Raw genomic sequence first — 19,012 nt, 5'->3', positions numbered from 1 at the left:
CTGGGGGGAAAAAAATCTTCACATCCGAATAGAAAAAGGTGAAGCAATAATTTATGAACTGTCACCAAATTCAAAGCTTTGTGACAAACTGGAGAGACGATTCGAGACTGGATCAGGTCAGAACATCAATATTTATTTCTGGAAAAACAGAAGAAAAAGAGAAGAAAACGCAGAATTTTGAGTGAGATTTAATGTCGTGCCCTACATATAACCCACATGCTGCTTTCAGTCGATGTGAGCTGTGGAGGCGTGAGCTCTCTGTGATGCCAGGTCTGCCTCCAGCTCTGCTTCTCTCTTAGTGAAGACTGAGTTTCTGTTTGTTTTGGATTTTTTTTGTGAACTACAGAGAAATGTGATATGTGTGACATTATATCACTGCAAAAACCCAACATTTTCTGGTCTAGTTTCTAGTGTAATTATCTTATTACATTTGCAATAGTATACTATTGTTTTGAACTAGTTGCTTAAAACCAGCACTAGTTTTAAACAACATTACTTGTTGAAAAAGATTATTTCAGATTATTTATCTTATAACGAGACATTTTTTCCATGTTGTAAGTGAAATAATCTGCCAGTGGAAGTAGCACTTTAAAAAAAATCAATGTTAAGGAATTATTGACTTAAAACAAGTACCCTGATCTCTCTGGAAATGTACTTTTAAGTTAGTTTAGTCTTATTTTAAGTGTTTTTCAAAGTGGGGGTAGTCAGAGGGCGTTATGTTGGAGGGAAATTGAAGAATAAAAAAAGCAAAAATAAAAAACAAAACTGAATTCTTAAAAATTTTTAAATCCATTTTTCATTATATATATTTTTTCTATTCTAAAATATTTTTTCTTTCTTTTTTAAAATGAAATGTAAGTTAAAGTAGCTTATTTCAGTCTTACTTCTGACGCTTATCTTCTGATTGGCTGCCGGTTAAAGTCATTGAGCTGCTTTGCTTCTCAACAAATGGAAAAGTTTCTGACAAGAAAGAGACTGAAGGAGCTCAGCTGCGAAGGACATATAGCTGCAAAAATCCATAAGAACTGTGGGAATAAAGTACAATTTGATGTTAATTTCAGAGGATTTTGATGAAAGCTTGTATTATCTGGTAAAGTTATAGTATATAATCTGATAATAAAATTTTGAGCCACAGAATTTGTGGCCATTGAAATTCAGAATGAGGCAGCATTTATGCTAAACAATTGTAATAATTGTTGAATAGTGAATAAAGAAAACAAAGTTAAACTTAAAGTTTGGGTTTCTTTACGGATTTTGTAGCATTGTCTGTGGGCTTGCTTAAGGGGTTCCTGAACAAAAGCTAGTGCTGTTAGGAGGGGGCGTGGCATGAAAAAGTTTGGTAACTCCTAATCTAAACCAGAATTTGAAACTAAACCAAAAATACTCTGAAGATTTAGCGTTTTTGCAGAAACCCCGGCATGACCCATAATGCTGGTGTGTTTGTCTCTCGCTCCAGGTGATGATCCTGTACTTCAGCCCCAGCGTGTTTCGATGCATCCTCCTCAGGTGGGTTCGCCTCCTGGGATTCGCCATCGCGTACGGCACCATCATCCTCAAGCTGTACAGGTACGGCTGAGTTAACGACAACAAAGAGCGTAATCTGTATCTGAGATGTTTCTCTTTTTCCTTTCTTTTTCTATGAATTATTCTGATGGGGATATTAAATTGAAAGCAAAAACTAAAAATAGGCAAACCCCACTTCTCACTCGACGTCTCCTATCCTACCATCTTCTCCGCTCCTTTCTCTGTTTCAATAATTCAGCTCCCTCTCAAAGATTGCGTGCTTTTTTTGGCCCGTACGGACATTTAAATTTCACATCAGGTCTGATCTTTGCGCGTCTGCCTGCATTCATACTCACATACACACACACAGCCCCACTCTGGCTTCCTAATCTGCAGCTTGGAGCGAGTATTACTGAGATGGGAGAAGGAGGTCAAAGATTGGCCAGAAAGTTCTCTTGGCAAAATTACCAATTTGACTTTTTTTTTTATTATTTCTTTTTGCGAGCTTGTTAGATGGAAAGTGTGCCTCAGGGGGAAAAACTCTTACAGCCTGAGCGGCAAAACTGGATATCAGATGAAACGGATTTGTCACAGTCCGGACTGCCAATGAGGAGCATTATAAACAGAGAATGACATATTTTTCAAACTTCACTGCTGATTAAAGGCATTGAAATTTTGAGATGCAGGCCGACACAAAGTTATGCAAAACTGTATAAGAAAATAATACATAAATGAAAAAGTACACTTGCAAACCCACCAAGGCTTGGAGGTTCACTGTAGCTGGACTGGAGAAAGTCAGTCAGAAAAGCTCGAAAGAGAAACTGCAGAGATTTACAGCTCAGGTTGAGGTTCAACTCCGGATCTGTCCGTAGTAGAACTATGAGATTTGCAATTCATAAATCTGGCCTTTGTCGAAATGTGGCAAGACAAAAGCCTTAAAGCTGCAGTGTGTGACTTTTAGAAAGAAATGTTGTTTTGTTTTTTTAACATATTTGTTAAAACAGTTTCCATGTACAGACAGTAAAATATAAGACAGATAATCTGTGAAAAGTTTGAGTTCCTCCACCTCCTCCCAGTGCTACAGTTGATGTCTGAAGAAATGCACCGGCTCCTGGTCAAAATCAGAGGCAGGGGGACGGTCTTAGTGCTGTCAATCATGCTTGTGTGCTTTTGCTAAATGTTCTAATGGCGGAGAAACAATTATCGTTCCAGGAAAACAGTTTTTCATCATCTGTGGCCATGCTAACTCGCCTTAGCGTTCACGACAGGCTCTGCTGAAGGGGAGACGCTGTAGCATAGCAGAGAGCGAGAGGGAGGGTGTGAGCAGCATGTATACAAGCTTGATTGGCAGCACTAAGACCCTCCTCCTTGCTCTGATTAGTTATTTCTAGTTAGCGCAGGGAAACAGCAGAGGAGCTTGATTCTTTCACAGATTATCCATCTCATACCAAACTGTCATGACCCAGTTTTAACAAATCTGTAAAATATTTTTTTATTAAAGTTACTTACTGCAGCTGTAAGAAGCGCTGTTTGTAGGTTGTCAATCAATGCAAAGTACAAAGCAAACGATTCCTTTCCGACAGCAGCTCCACAATTACCATCCAACCACAAATCCACCACTGTGGATAATTTCCTTCCCCCTTCGTTTCATACAAGTAACGTCGCAGAGCTCCTGGGCCGTGTGAGCTTTCAGAGCGAACGGCTGGGATTGTGGAACCGAAACCAGTGTGGGTTACGACTGCAGCACTCACCGGAGCAACATGCGTGAGTCATGTGTGGGAATTTCTCACGGGCAAATCCACCAAGACCTGACGTCTTATAAATAAACCACCCATGCATTGTTCCAAACACATGGGTAGCGAATTTGTACTAAAAACAGATTCAGATTGTTGTATTTTATATTTTATGAACAAGAACATTTCTTCCTCTTGCTTTCCACTTCATCCCGTACAGGAGCACAGCACGCTAGATAGACTTAAATACATAAAACCGAAATGGATATGTTTCTGTTCATGTGGGAATGTCGACCGAAGCAACAATCTAATAATACATTTTCAGTTCAAGTAAACTGAAAATGTCGGATAAAACATCTACTTCTCAGCTTTGGGAAATAATCTTGGAGTTTTTCCAGATTCAGACCGTGTTTCCTTCCCCCAGGGTCCTGAAGGTGTTCCTCTCCCGCACGGCCCAGAGGACGCCTTACATGACCAGCTGGCGCGTCCTGCGGCTGCTGGCGGTGATTCTCCTCATTGTGCTGTGGTTCCTGGTGGCCTGGACCTCGGCTGTGTGCCAGAGCCCGGAGCTGAGTCGCAGTCTGATAGTCGCAGGCTTCACACCAGAGGGAATGCAGTTCAGCATGTGCCTGCTGGACCGATGGGACTACATGATGGGAGTGGGTGAGTGTGTGTGTGGGATTTTTTTTAATTTTTTTTTTTTGGCAGTTTGGTCAAGAGGAAAGTCATTGATTGGGTCAAATCCGTGACCCTGACTTCCATGCCTGCGAGTCAATTGTAATCTCGTTACTTTACAAACAACTGCTTTGTCATGGGAGTTCAGCTGAGAAATGTTTGGAGAAATATAAATCTAATAGAAAAAGTCAAGGAGTATTATTTGTGTTTTATTTATGTTTATGTTTATTTATGTTTGTACCTCAGGTTTTCAGGTTTTGTGTCCACTGTGAATCGATTTGTACCTGCCAGTGGGCTTCTTTCATATCCGCTTTGACAAGCAACAATTTAAATACATTTTCTTTAATCTACTCACCACCTGCGGTAAGGAGGTGTAACGATATAATTAGAATAATAATAGAAGGTAATACAATTTTTTCAGATGATAGAACTTGAGAATTGTGCAATTTAGTGACCATTTTTCTCCATAAATAAGGCAGTTTAGTACAAGCTTTTGCCATGTAGATAAAAAATGGTTTATTTTCAGGAATGAAAAAGTGGCAGGAAGGGATGAAATAGAGATGTGGATATGTGTTGGCAAAAGGCAAAAGTGAATTAAATCACCTGCTCCACATAGCTGGCATATTTACTCACTAAAGGATGCAAACATTTTTCAGTCGTTTCGATCACTCCCATGTTCAAGAGAAAAACAAAAAAAAATTTTTCACCAGAATTTGGTATACGTGCACGTGAGATATAAAATAATCTGATCACTCCCGTAATGCCTAGTTTCATTGTTGCCTTTCCTCTTCTCGTATGTGTGATCTGTTGTGTGTTTGGCGCCGCCCTCTGACTGAGGTTACTGTTGGAATTGGTGGTATAAATTACCTGTAGTAATGTCAGTCATTTGCCTTTTTATAGGTCTTCTACTCTGTTTCCTTCATATTTGTTGTAAACATGATGTCGTCACTTATTATGTGGAGGTGATGATTCCAAAACCAAACATCCCAGCATATAGTCACACTTACAGGTGACACTTTAGTTTGACTTCTTCTAATTACCTGCAAAACTTTACAAATTGGAGTCTTGTTCAAATGCAGCAGACATTAACGGGTACCATCGTGACCTCCTCTAAATCTGATAAACCTCTCTGCTTTCATGTGTTTCCTTTTGTAGATAAAAAAGAGCTTTTTATTTAAGAAAGACTCAAAGGGCTCCAAAACCTACTACCTCTTTCAAAACTGACAATTTCAGGCTGTAATTCAGAGCACTTTCACAATTTCAAAATTGAATATAAAATTATATATTTCGGGAGTACAATTTACCTTTTCTCCGCACAAGTCTCTTAATAATTGTTATATGATGGAGTAATCCTTTCAGGGCTCTTTCGCCCTGAAGAGCAGAGCTGGACTGTTAATCAGGATGCTGGTCCAGCTCACAGTTCACATGCTGCATAAGTGGCACACAGCAAACAAGTAGAGCAGAAAGGAAAAATGTATTATAAACACAGAGGGAATTCTCATAGGTAAACACAAGTATTTATAGTTAACATACTTACACAAATGGCTAAAATGCTTCACTATGGACGGCAAACTTTGTGATTAGCGCTCAATTAGGAATGCACGTCTGCTTTAGACTGTTTGATATCAGATGTTGAATTTAGGCAGATTTTATCTGCAGCACCGTCTGCTGTTTGGGTGAAAATCCCAGGAGCACAGGACCCCTCAATCTGGAAAAAGTCTAGATTTGTCCCCCCCAAATAAATCATAAAAGAAACATTTGTATTTAAACAATATAAATATGAAATAGCAAAAGAAATCCACTATTGATCAAAGAAAAAAAAAGTAAGGATGAATTTTTAACTGCAGATGGACAGAAGCATGTTTGTCAATCTCAAATTTTTTGTATAGCACATTTAAAGTCAACTATGAAGCCAAAGTGCTTCACAGTTTACATTGGGCTCAAATGATTAATCGAAATAACCATGATTAATCGATTATTGAAATAATTGTCAACTAATTAAAATGTATATATTTTGGATTTAAGATAAAAACTAGCTAAAACTCCTCTAGTGGTATAGGTTTAGTTGTACCCAGTTCAGATTTAGTAAAGGAATTTTGCAGTTTTGCATTTTAGAAAAAAACCTAATGTTTATTTTCTTATTTAACAAAAGAATTAAATTTTTCGTTCATTTGTATTTTTATGTGTTTTGAATAGTGCATAAAAAGGATTAAGTGGTTAAGTGAAAAATCTCTAGGAAGTGTTTATTGTTTTTCCCGATTAATCGTCAGAATAGCCGGTTAAATACTAACTAAAATAATCTATAGCTGCAGCCCAGATTTACAGCAACAATCGTAACAGAGGAAACAGAAATATATACGTATATACCGTATGTGTGCGTGTTCGTGTACTATTGATGTTTTGACAAATGGCATTGTTTTCGTTTCATAAGAAGTGCGTATAGAGAATTTCAGACCATAACTCTTCTTATATAACCACTTTTTTGAAAGCTTGCTTACCATCTTATCACCAACGCACATACATATTTAGGAGAACTGCGGAGAACATGTACCAAATAAAATCGTCAGGGCCTCATTGTTGTCCTGGATTGTGTGGGTAAAGATTCCTGAGTTCGTACCTTTCTCCCTAAACCACACCGCTCTCATCATAAATTGCAATAATTCTTGGAACCCTGCAGTGTTTCTGTTCAAGATGACCCAGATGGCCTTCAGCTTGTGTTACAGTGCTTGTTCTTCGGTGACTGATTCTAGAGGCAGGAGGCAGCGATGTGCACCTCACTGGAGCCAGTCTGGCAGCAGGGGACACTAATCCTGTTTGGAAAGGGAAAAACGATGAATCCCTCAGAGATCCTACTGAAAACTGACAGACATGCAGACTGAGAGACTGGAGGTGGCAGGGAAAGAAAAGACGGAGTGAGGGAGGGGAAATGCTGGTGGGTAGTAGCCATCGATGCGGAGAGACATTTCTACCACCAGAACTTCAGAAAGACAAGCATGTGGAGGGAGAACAGCTAAGGACACTCTGGAGACGGCACAAAGTATCTACAGAGAGGAAGTGTGTGTGTGTGGGGGTGTGTGTGTGTGTGTGTGTGTGTGTGTGTGTGGGGGTGTGTGGGGGTGTGTGTGTGCTTCTGCAAACCGCCGACATCTTCAAACAAATGTGCGCACTCCGAAACGAAGCGCGCACAGGAATCCCTCCGGTTGTTCCTCTGAATGTGTGTAGACAAGCTAGGAAAAGAGGAAGCCCTGCTGTTTGCTCTGACAGCCGGAGAGAACGCGCCGACGTGCTGCGGAGGCTGCAGAGGGACAGGGAGCACCTTCTGAAGCAGCTGCGGAGCATTTCATCAATGCTGCATGACACCCCGTTTTTGAAAAGCAGTCCTGTTTCTCTTCCTGTTTTTTCTTGCTTTTTAATGTTGACAAGTGTTGTAGAAAAGCCCTTTTTGTAAAAGAAAAAAATGTTTGTGTGGATGATCTGTATGTACCTGCATGATGCAATAGTTATTTCTTCCTGAAATATATATATATATATATATTTATATGACTTAAAGACTTAAAGACCAAAACTCTCCAGGCGTTATAGCTGTAGCTTTACCCGGATCAGATTTACTACAGGAATGCAACGGTTTTGCATTTCAGGCAATAAAATATTTACTTTCTTGTTAAAAAGAGAATTGATTGTTTTTGTTCATTTGTATCCTTTAATGTATTTTAATATAGCATAAACAGGCTTAAGTGGTTAGGTGATATTTCTGTAGAATGTGTTAAAAATTTTTTTTACCCGATTAACTGATTAATCGTCAGGATACTTGATTAATTGATAACTAAAATAATCATTAGTTGCAGCCCAGATTTACATCAGCCATTGTAGAATAGCAAACAGAAATATATGTGTGTGGGCGTGCACTGCGGGTGTGTGTGTGTGTGTGTGTGGGTTCTTGCATCATCATGTTTTGACACATGAATACTTTCTGTGTAGTTAGTGATGATTTAAAGACTGTGGATATTCCTAAATATTAATTAAAAATAAGGTTGAGATTTAATTCCTCAACCTGTCACAATAAGCAAAAAAAAAAACAACAACCACATGATAAATTAAAATGAGCACACACATTTTTATATGGACAACAATTGTTAAAGCGACATTCCTTCTAATATTTTTGCAAAGCCGCCATTTTCAGAAACATTTGTCACCCAGTACAAAGTAGTCAGTTTGCACTTTCTGGCACCTTTGCCTGTTTTTCTTGTGCAAACTGAATGGTTATTATTATTTGAAGTGCAGTTTTGCTTTCCGAGACTTCACAATCCATTTGTTGTTTTTGTTATTTAAAATGTTTTCCAGCCCCAGTGTTGTGTTCTTTTGAGACCATTTTTTCTGTATTGTCCAGCAAAATTTGTTACAGTGACAAACAGAAAAATAGAAAAAAAAACATTATCTAAAAAAAGTCAGTGAATCACTTTGAGCCTTATTGGAAAGTTCACAAAAAGGGTGTGCAAAATTACATTTATATTTCAAATGACTCTGTTTCTGCCAGTGATAGATGATGCTTTTATGTTTGTGCTAATCTTTGGGGATCATACTCTATTGATCCAGAACATAATTTCACGGTGCAGAGACAGACTCCGTTGCTTTGCACGCTACAATAATTACGTTAGATTTTTTGATACTTTAAAATTTCATTAGGTGATAATGAGCAAATTTGCAGCCACACACTGGATCGCCTGTTCTGAAATATTGTCCTGTAACAATGAAGGCAGGCGTCTCTTCTCAACGTCCTCTCTGTAAATTACCCTATTTTATAACTCGGCTCCATGATAAGAGGATAACAAACACTGCCGTCATGGGAAGAGGATTAATTTATAATTCTTTATTGCTTTATAATAGGATTTGGAGGAGGGGTTGAAAGTTTAACCGTATTTAAAGCAGTATATTGCTGTGTGAAGGACTATTCATACCCTTTAAACTTTTTTCTTTTTACTTTTACACCCGTCAATTTCAATGTTTTTTAGTAGGATGTGCTTTTTTTATATCGTTTTTCACAAATACCACCATTTTGGGCCATATTGAAATTGGTCTATTTCACAAACCTACACTGGAAACATTTTTGCACGTCACACAAGTCACATGATCAGCAACCAGACGTTGCCACTGGTGCAAACCACAAAGAAGACAGGAAGTAGTTGGAGGATGATGGCGCCTTTTTTTTTTATAATGACATCAGATGGACAAACTTATTAATGTGTGATTTCTTAGTCAAACGAATGTCTTTTAAGTCGTATTTGATATGTGCAGCATTTTTATAACCGAAGGTAACATAGTTACTTCAATGCTCTGTAATAGGACACTATGTGCCCGGAAAATACATAACACCGCCCCTTTAAGGTTAAGTGCATGTGGTTACTTCACCTGTAGCATTTGATTGTGAATTGTTTCAGGTGTTTGGAAACTATTCTCCTCACTAATGTGGCGCTACATTTCCAGTATTCCTGATGTCCTTCATGTTAGGAGAGCTAAAGAATAATCCCAGTAACACGACCACAGCTGTCTGATATAAGGACTGTGGACGGCTCATTACAAGCACAATGGATACAATGTTTTCCTGAAAGGCACATATTGCAGAGGCTTTCACAAAGATGACTATTTCATGGAGGGAGTTAAAGGTAGGTGACAGAATGCCTGCAACTACTCAGAGAATTATATACAATATGGTCACTAATGGAAAAGGCTTTTTCTTGTTTGGCCTCAAAGTTCATCCTGGGAATAGTTAGCAAAAAGGGCTTTATGAAGAGCACAGTGGTTTGCAACGGCAGATAACAGGTAATCAGCTCTGTGATGTTTTCATTTCTTATACTTTGTGGCAAAAAACTGAAGTCAATCAAAGTGAATGTTGAACTTTGGAAGCGGAAAACATCTGAAAGATACAATGAAGGCATCGACAAATGTCAGTTATCAGTTCATGTTTTCTGAAAAGTATCTAAGATTGTGAAAAAATTAGCATACCCCATAAGACCATGTGTTTTTATAACACTGTCATAAACTTTTCCACAACTTCCCTTCCCTGACTGTCTGCTGTGTTTCTCAGTCTTCATGATGCCTGTTTGTTAAGTTCAAGTTTAAGTTTTAAATTGGGACAATACGTAATAATATACGTGTAAATACAAAAGATTATAGCCAGGTGGCTCATTTCCATTTCTAGTCCCAGTGGCAGGTTGATGTTAAAGCACAAAAATATTCTCTAATGAACCTTTACAGAACATCTGGATTTGTACTGAGATAAAGAAAAAAACACATCCGGTGGACATCAAGCAGATCCACGCTAGATATTTATTTATTTATCTTTTTTTAATTTAGAAAATGAGTACAGTAATGCATTTGACATTCAAACAACTTCAAATCTGGTGAACCTTTACCAGCTGGCCTGTCTTTGTTTCAGCTGAGTTCCTGTTCCTACTGTGGGGTGTGTACCTGTGCTATGCCGTCCGCACCATCCCTTCTGCTTTCCACGAGCCGCGGTACATTGCTGTAGCCATCTACAACGAGCTCCTCATATCAGCCATCTTCCACATCATCAGGTGGGTCAATGTGATGGATCATCAAACTATTCCCTCTTCATTACGTGTGCTTCAAGCTGGAGTATGTAACTTTTATAAACAATGTGGGGTTTTTTTGCATATTTGTATCACTACGTTGTAACACTGTAATATGAGACAGATAACCTGCGAATGAAATTGTCCCCCTATACTCCTGTTGTCATCTGAACAAATACACAGCTCTATCAGAAACAACCAATCAGAGCCAGGAGGCGGCTCTTAGTGTTGTCAATCACGCTTGAATGCTCTGCTCACAGCTTCCTCTTTGCTCGCTGCTATGCTACAACCGGTTCACCACAGAACAGACAGACATGGACGCTAAGGCTAGTTAGCTTTACCACCAATGACTGCGGATTAGCTGTTTTCCTGGAACAGTAAGTTGTTTTTCAGCCATTATCACAATTTAGCAGCACATACATGAGTGTGATTGACAGCACTAAGACATGCCTCCTGGCTCTGATTGGTTGATTTTGACTGGGAGCGGTGCATTTCTGCAGATGACAATAAGAGCACTGGAAGGATGCGGAGGACCTTGATCTTTTCACCGATTATTTATTAGTATTATACTGTCACAAAATAATTTAAAAATATGTATTTACATATTTTTATATTTGTAAATTTACATACCCCAGCTTTAGGTCTTATCAGATAATTTATGTGACAGTATCTCGCCCGGCTAGCTAACTAGATAGATATACCCAGATATCTCTTTATCTAGCTAGATAGACAGGTACCCATCTATGTATCCATCTGTCTATCTAGCTGTCTAACTATCTATCTATACAGTATATCTATCTATATGGATAGCTGGACAGCTAGATAACTAGCCAGATTGACAGATATGTTTTTGTCCCCATAGGGAAAATTTGTCTTGGACATCTTGTCCTTATAAAAGCTGCTACCACAATTCAATACACTAAAAAAATAGAAACACATGACTAATAATAAAACAATAAAATCAAACTTTGTACAATAATGTCAAGATCTTTATAAATTTAATATTTAACCACTTACATGTAGATATCTTCTTGTTGAAGCTGTACGGGCACATATCATCTCGGGGAAAAGAAGACATCTTTATGCAGCTCTTTCGTCAGGGAAATGAACAGAGTCAGCAGAGTACAGGGTGAGACAGTTTAAAGGATAGCATAAATTATATCTTCCTCGGGGAGAGAAAAAGCAGCGATGTACTGTGCCAGAAACTAAAATAAACTCTGTTTTTCACACGCTGTTTGTTGATGTCAGTCCCTGTCGCACTGAATTAAGCAGTAGTTCTTCCACTGCTCATCAGGTATGCACATAACTATTTTGAAGTTGTAGGTTAATCAAAACTAATCTGCTATATGCTGGATTTGAATACTAAGGTCGTATAAATACTCCTTCCAGTTTGTCAGAGTTTTCCTAAAATTAACAGCTAGCAATGTTTCACTAACCAGGACTGGTTAGTGAAACACTGGTTAGCAATGTTTCACTAACCAGGACTGGTTAGTGAAACATTGCTAGCTGTTAATTTTAGGAAACACAGTGAAACACAGAACCGGAAAACACAGAACCGGATTGCTAGAGCTGGGAATTTGGATTCATGATGCATCAAATTCCCAGCGCTGCATCAAACCTTCAGGTTTATTCAAACCAAACAGTCTTAAGAGCTCTCCTGAGGGTTTACGGGGACTAAAGGATAACATGGCTTAAAGGGATTTTTTCCCCCTTAAACTCAGTTGCACAATAGATAGAAACAGTGATACTGTGATGCAATGGCTTGTCAGTGGTTGTAAAGTTACATTCAAGGTGGAATTCCTCAGTAAATGCTTGGGTTCACTGTTCAGACATTTATCAGTCTTAGTTTTCTTTTTTCTCTTCTGTTTTTATATTGTATGAGCAATTTTTGAAGCAGCGTTTGCATCATCCAGCCATCCATCCTAGCTTAATTTCGTTTGGAGGTGCAGTAGTGACCTGGGTCATGGGGCAAGAGGTGGAGTCCCTCTTGGGCCGGTTGCCAGTCCATCACAGGGCAAGAAAAATACAGTGTTACAGATAACAATTCATACATACATATTCACACCTAATTGCAATCTACAGTGGCCAATCAGTCACTTTGATGCATCTTTTTGGAGACAGTGGGAGGAAGCAGAGGTAAACCCAGGCGTAAAACTGGAAAAGCATACATAAAACATAAAACCCTCGGGTGATATTGACTGTTGGCAACTTTTCTGACCTTTAGTGACTTAAATAAAAAATGAAAAGAAACTCTTAACATATCTTTTTCCTGATTCTATTGAGGACTCTACACTTCAAACTCCTCTCAGTACAGTGTGGGCGTAAATGAATCACGGATGTGGGGAATAAAACCTGTTGCTGAATGATGCCATTGATGCTTTTTGCTTCAGTCTCACACATTGCTGTTGACGAGGTTTTGTTCTTGAATCTTCTTGATCCATTTAAATCGTTGATGTAGACAGTTTACAAAACATAATAAAATGCCACATTGTTGGTGAGTTAGAGGTAAAATCAAAAACAAAACCAGTAGAAAATCAAAAATTTATAAAGGAAGCAAAGGAATATAGGCCTGTCAGTAAAGAAAAAACTTATGTTACCTTTATGTCATTTTTGCAAATCCTAAAGTTTGATAAACACAGAGGATCGTTAGAGTAGTGACATTTAAAAACATATATCTAACATGTTGACAAATGGAAATTATTCAAATTATGTTTTGATGTCTTTTAGTGATTTCTGGGTAATTTTTTGAACAGACAATAATAAGTTTTCTAACTGAGGACTTGGGAGCACTGATAAGATTAAAAATAGATGCGCGTTCTTGCTGTTAGGCAGAAGCATTAAAATGAAACAGTAACGCAGCACTGATGAACATTTATATTTTAGATGCAAAGATGCAGTCAAAACTACAGTGCCTTGACAAAAGGACATAGAGATTTAAAAAAATCACACATCGTAGAATGAACGTCCTGTTAGCTAGCTTCTAACTTCCTGTTAGTAGCCAGTTGTACCAGTCTAACTGGTAAGTTAGAAACATATCAATTAAAACTTTGACTACATTTCATATTAGCAGGGATGCACGATCTTGGATTTTTGGTCATTGTCCAATATATTAAAACTCATTTGGCTGATACCGAAATTTTTTCCTATACATACTTACTGAAACTATCTGGATTTTTCTACCGTGGAAATAAAATACTGCATTGTCTTTGAGAATTTAGCCTGCTACCAAATACATATGCTACAAAAGGAGGCTGAAAATGATGCAACACTTTCAACTTACATTATGTTTAGTGTCAAATTTATTCAATGTAAAAAAAAATTATTCTCCACGACAATGACGACACTGAAACAGAGCGAATTTGACGTTGTGCTGAGCTGCAGGCACCATTGTCACTGGTTTGTCATATAAAAATAATGCCTTTTATATCGGGGAGTTATTTCGACGGAATGGCCGATATTAAAATTTACAGCTAATATCGGCCGATACTGATACCATGCCGATAATATTGTGCATCCCTACATATTAGCATTGTCTCTGTTGGAGACCTGGAGTACCCAGAGAGAGAACTTACAGAAAGACCCCTGTCATGTAAAATTTAATATTTTGTGATAAATGTGATCCACTTACTCTGCAGCGCAGTGTTTCTCAGCGATCTTCGTCTATTTAACTTTGAAAACAGGGGAGTTGGCTCTTTGAAGTTAGAAAAATCGTGACTGAAGAAGGCTTGAATTTCAGCAGTATTTATAAAGCAAAGGATGTTTCATCTGAGTCACAGCAGGAATAAAACCTCAGCTGCTGTTTGCAGTTAGTTGCCTTGGGAAATAGGTTTCATTTGTCACACATTCTGCTGTAAAACTTTCTGTGATTGACTTTTCTTTTTGGTGACCCGCTTTGAGCTCAGCCAGGCAGAAGGGAAAAGATCATTTGTTTAAATTTTCACAAAATTGTACATTCTCTTCCACTGTGCAGGCATTGAACAGCGGGAATATCGTATAAAAAGCTGCTTTCAGATGAAATTAAAAGCAGCACAATCCAAACTTTAACTAATTTGAGCTGCTGTAGAACGGAGATAAGACTGGATGTGTTTGTTCCTGTGAAATCAAAGACTAACGCCAGAATCGTCTATTTTAATGTTTTCTTTTATCTCAGACCGCGCATTATTTCTTAGTAGTCACGACACAGCCTAGAGCTGGACAAGTTACCTTTTTAATTTATCAGTCATGGTAGTCCTTTCTACTGGATATTTGAATTACTACAGACATTTAGAGTCTTTTTTTAAGCAATCCAAGCAAACTACAAACATTTAATTAATTGGGCTTTAACAATTGGAACGTGACACAAACAAGAACCTGCTGCAGGTTCGTTACAGGCCGCCAGATGTGACCAGTTGGGACTCAGTGTTTCACCCACAAAGTTTCCATGTAAGCAGATCAAAATCAAACTACATAATGGAAAACTAGATCATTTAAAAACATTAAAACACAAGCAAATAAATAAAAATGAATACCACAAATCTTAGACCTGTTGTTTGTCTTGTAAATATACTTTTTGTATATTTATGTTCTTGGTTTTATGTTCTTGGCTTTTTGTCCGCCATGCGACATTTTGTCGTAGTTTATAACAAAAAATAAAAAAAACATGTAGCTGTTCAGAAATATTTACAATCATGGTGTGAAAATCATTACTCTTATTGAAATCAAAAATTAAGCTTAAAGGAGACTTAAGCATCAAACCTCAAAAGAATCAGCAGTGAACATTATTATAACTGCAATAGTTGACCAGTCCTGTTATGTGAATAGCATTAGGAATAATTATCACGCTGCTGTTTTAAATAAAAAGCTCTTGGTTTGATGTTTACCTGCAGGTTCTGTCTGGCTGCAGGGCTTCACCCGGACTGGATGCTCATGCTGTTCTTTGCTCACACTCACCTGACTGTGACTGTAACTCTGGGGCTGCTGCTCGTTCCAAAGGTAACAAGACGGTTTTACAAAACATGTCGACTACCGTTCCGAGTCGGGGCTCAACTCTGATGTTGTCAGCGAGGCCAGATTTATACTGTGTTTTTATATGAATCCAAACATTTTTAAGTCTTTTAAATTTGATATATTTTCCAGTGGTGAAGCAATATACAAAAGAAAACTTTATTCAAATGTGAAGGAATTCTGTTTTACTCTAATTGCCAAGGATTGAGAGCTTTGTTGCTGTCGGTGCATAAAACAGGCTAAAAAAATTACATGAACCATACACACGAAAGAAATAAAGCGACACATTTACCATTTACCATCATTACCTTAAACTCAATCAGACTGTTTAAGTGGTTATTGTAATTTAGCTGAGTACTCCTGCGGGTGTCTTTAGGGCTGATGGGAAACGTTTCTTTCTCCTGCTGCGTGAGAAATGTTCTAATTTTTTTCTTTTACAAACTCACTTTGATTTTCAGTCACTTGAATGGCCTAATAAATCTTTCAATGTATTTTTTCTTAACTTTAGATTTATGGGGGAATATTTAAAAATGTAGTACTAAGTGCAGGACTACTGATGAATACTATCACCCTTTTCATGCCTGATATTTCGATGGTTTACAAAGCAACTGTTTTAATTCTGTTATTTTATGGAGGTGTTTTTTATTATTATTATTATTTCACCAACAAATGTACTCTGACAGTAATAACTTATGGATTTATATTGCAGCATTTCAGCAAATGCAGCTTTTGTGCACTGATCTGATCACTTTGTATTAGTAGGCTTCTTTTGACAGATTTCTACACCAAATAAGAAAAATCTAATTTGTATTTGAGTTGCAAAGGATCCGTTTTCAAGTGTCTCTCCCAGGGTTTGCCTCTGATGACCCTAAAGCAAAGATGAAAGCTGCTGTTAACAGCAAAGCTCTAGCAAATACCAATGATGAGAAATATTGGCTTCAGAAATGTTTTAAATAGATTTTAATGCAACTTCACCACCTGTAAAATAAGTCAACGTGGTATTCGCCGTGTATCACTGTAAATAGTTATGTAGTAGTTATTTTCTAGGACAGTGGATTTGATTTAAAAAACAAACAAACACATGTAAATAAAGAGGAAACAAGAAAATAAAAAATGAATTTTCTCTAAAGACGCTTTGCCTCGTGTGATGTCAGCAGAGGCATGAGTGTGGAAGTTTTGTAGGTTTATTTCAATTAAATAGTAATTTACAAACCATATAAAAAACTAAACACCTACTGAAGTTTAGTAGGTGACCTTCTAAACATCAAACAAGTCCAATTGATTTTACATAAAAGTGCAAATTAGTAGCGGTAAAACCGTCTTTTCCACACGAGAACACAATCAAATTTCTTTCTCTTTGTGCTTACTTTTTATAAATAAAACAAAGTGAAACCCTGCTCTCAAATTGCATAACAGCCCGCTCATAAACTAATAATATCGGACTGAGAAAATGTTGCCGCTGTATTGGAGGATGGATAGCATTCAAAAACAAATCTCCATCGAGGAGGCTGTTCTACTAACGCGCTGTAAATATCCATTTACGGCGCGTTATTCATCAGCCTAAGTCCATTTGATATCAGCAAGCTGCGACGCTCAGATCCACACTGGCTCATTTACCATCATTACCTTAAACTCAATCAGACTGTTTAAGTGGTTATTGTAATTTAGCTGAGTACTCCTGCGGGTGTCTTTAGGGCTGATGGGAAACGTTTCTTGCTCCTGCTGCGTGAGAAATGTTCTCCCTGTTTTTTTATGCTTTCTTAATTAGGCTCCTCAGAAGCGCAACCCAGTTGAGCACGCTGGGATAATTGAGCGCAATGGGAGGACGTTAATTTCATAGAGCATCTGTTCGTGGAGCCCGACTAAATATTTGGACATCCTCTCTGTCCCCGTATGTGTAATTCCAACAAAGGTGGAAATTTAATATCTGTTTGTTGTGTTGTCGTTTATATTTCTACATAAATCTGATTGCCTTGTGCACAGTTTGGAAAAAAACCCTGAACAAACGCTACAGAGTGGGGTTTTTAATAATAATCAATCCTTTACGTTAAGAATCGCTTCATATTTTATTATTAATAAATACATGACATAAAGCATTTTAACATTTCTTTTGTTTTAAAGTTTTTATCTTTGTTTTTTGTTTTAATTTTGATCCGTTTCCTCATTTCCTGGAAAGTTAGTCCTACTGAAAATTAATCTTATTTTATTTAATTTGTTTATTACCAATACAATTTGTTTGATCTTGCTTTTTGTCTTTTCAACATTCTTAATTTCACTAGTTTTTGCAAAGAGTCAAACGCGGAAAGTCAAATTGAGATACTGTACATACTCATCCTTTCTGCTGTTGCTCGAAAACCTTGCGTCGTCTGCGGTATATTTGACCTCAAGCAGTTAAAACGGGAGAAAATACATAGTTGTGATGTATTTATTGACAGAAAAAAAAAATCTGTTCAAATATTAAATAAACAAATACCAACATCAGTGTGCATTTTTCACACCCTGCTGTTCATATTCTCTCGGGGCGATAAAAGTAATTTGCTGAGTATTAGCAATAACAGCACTGGTCGAGGAGGCAAAAATCTATGGGGAAAAAAAGCAGTTTTATTGTGCAATCATTACAGTTAGATTTATATAAAGTTATAACACACATTAAGACCTATACTAATGTTTTTGGATGTATCAAAATAAAAAAAATGAACAGGAAGATGGTAAAGTTAAGAGTTCAATGTTCCTCCAATCCCACAGACATAACTTAGAGACCAGGAAAGCATTAAATAGAAGATAAAACTAAATAAACACAGACATCTTTTCTGATGCACCTCCATTTGTTATGAGACCAGATTTTATATATCTGTGCAGAAAAGAACATACTGCAGTTCGCCTGCCCCAAGACAGCAACCCTATTAACTTTGTAAGTAGTAAAACATCACTTAATGGTAAAGGACCGTTAGACCGTCAGTTCCCGAAACCACACACACACAAAAAAAACCTCTGTCAGTGTGACCCCGCCGGACAGTACACACAGTAAAAACCAATGTGGGGTCTGAATGACCCCGTCTCTTAAGACCGCGAGACGATTCAGCTTAGAGTTAGCTTATAGTCACCTTCTATTTAATGAATTAATCTATTAAATCTGTGATTTTTCCATTTGGTACATGAATTCCCCTTCATCTTTGAGATTGTAGATTCTGATTTAAAACAAAAAGTGAACCGTAAAGTGTTTTGTTGTGGGGTCATACGAAGCCACGCCCACCTAGCAGTAAACTCTCGCCATTCAGATTAATGAAGTAACTCCTGCATGCAGCACATTTTTATGACCCCACTGGAGAAGGACCAAGTCCTTCTCCACTTCTAATCCATCAAAACAGAAGAAAAGACCAAAAAGTATTTACATACCAGATTGTATTAGCAAATGAAATCTAGGTTTTATATTGATTTGACGTGTTCAGTGCTGTCCCTAATGAAAGGTCTCTACTGATTCTGTGAACTTTAGTCAATCACTTTCATTTTCAGTCGTGGTGCTTTCAGGGT

General features: G+C 37.7%; 1 protein-coding gene across 1 annotated transcript in view; it reads left to right on the top strand.

The window, feature by feature from the left end:
• gpr158b (G protein-coupled receptor 158b) overlaps positions 1-19,012 on the top strand; it is a 78,975-nt gene that overhangs the window by 50,897 nt on the left and 9,066 nt on the right. Inside the window, exons 6-9 of the mRNA XM_032566265.1 lie at positions 1,457-1,566; positions 3,661-3,899; positions 10,345-10,483; positions 15,364-15,469. Of these exons, the coding sequence (XP_032422156.1) occupies positions 1,457-1,566; positions 3,661-3,899; positions 10,345-10,483; positions 15,364-15,469 (594 nt within the window). The remainder of the gene's footprint in view (positions 1-1,456; positions 1,567-3,660; positions 3,900-10,344; positions 10,484-15,363; positions 15,470-19,012) is intronic.

The sequence above is a fragment of the Xiphophorus hellerii genome, chromosome 6, assembly GCF_003331165.1.
Source record: "Xiphophorus hellerii strain 12219 chromosome 6, Xiphophorus_hellerii-4.1, whole genome shotgun sequence".
Taxonomy (NCBI): domain Eukaryota; kingdom Metazoa; phylum Chordata; class Actinopteri; order Cyprinodontiformes; family Poeciliidae; genus Xiphophorus; species Xiphophorus hellerii.
Note: the sequence above shows the minus strand (reverse complement) of the source record. Positions and strands in the feature narration are given on the sequence as shown.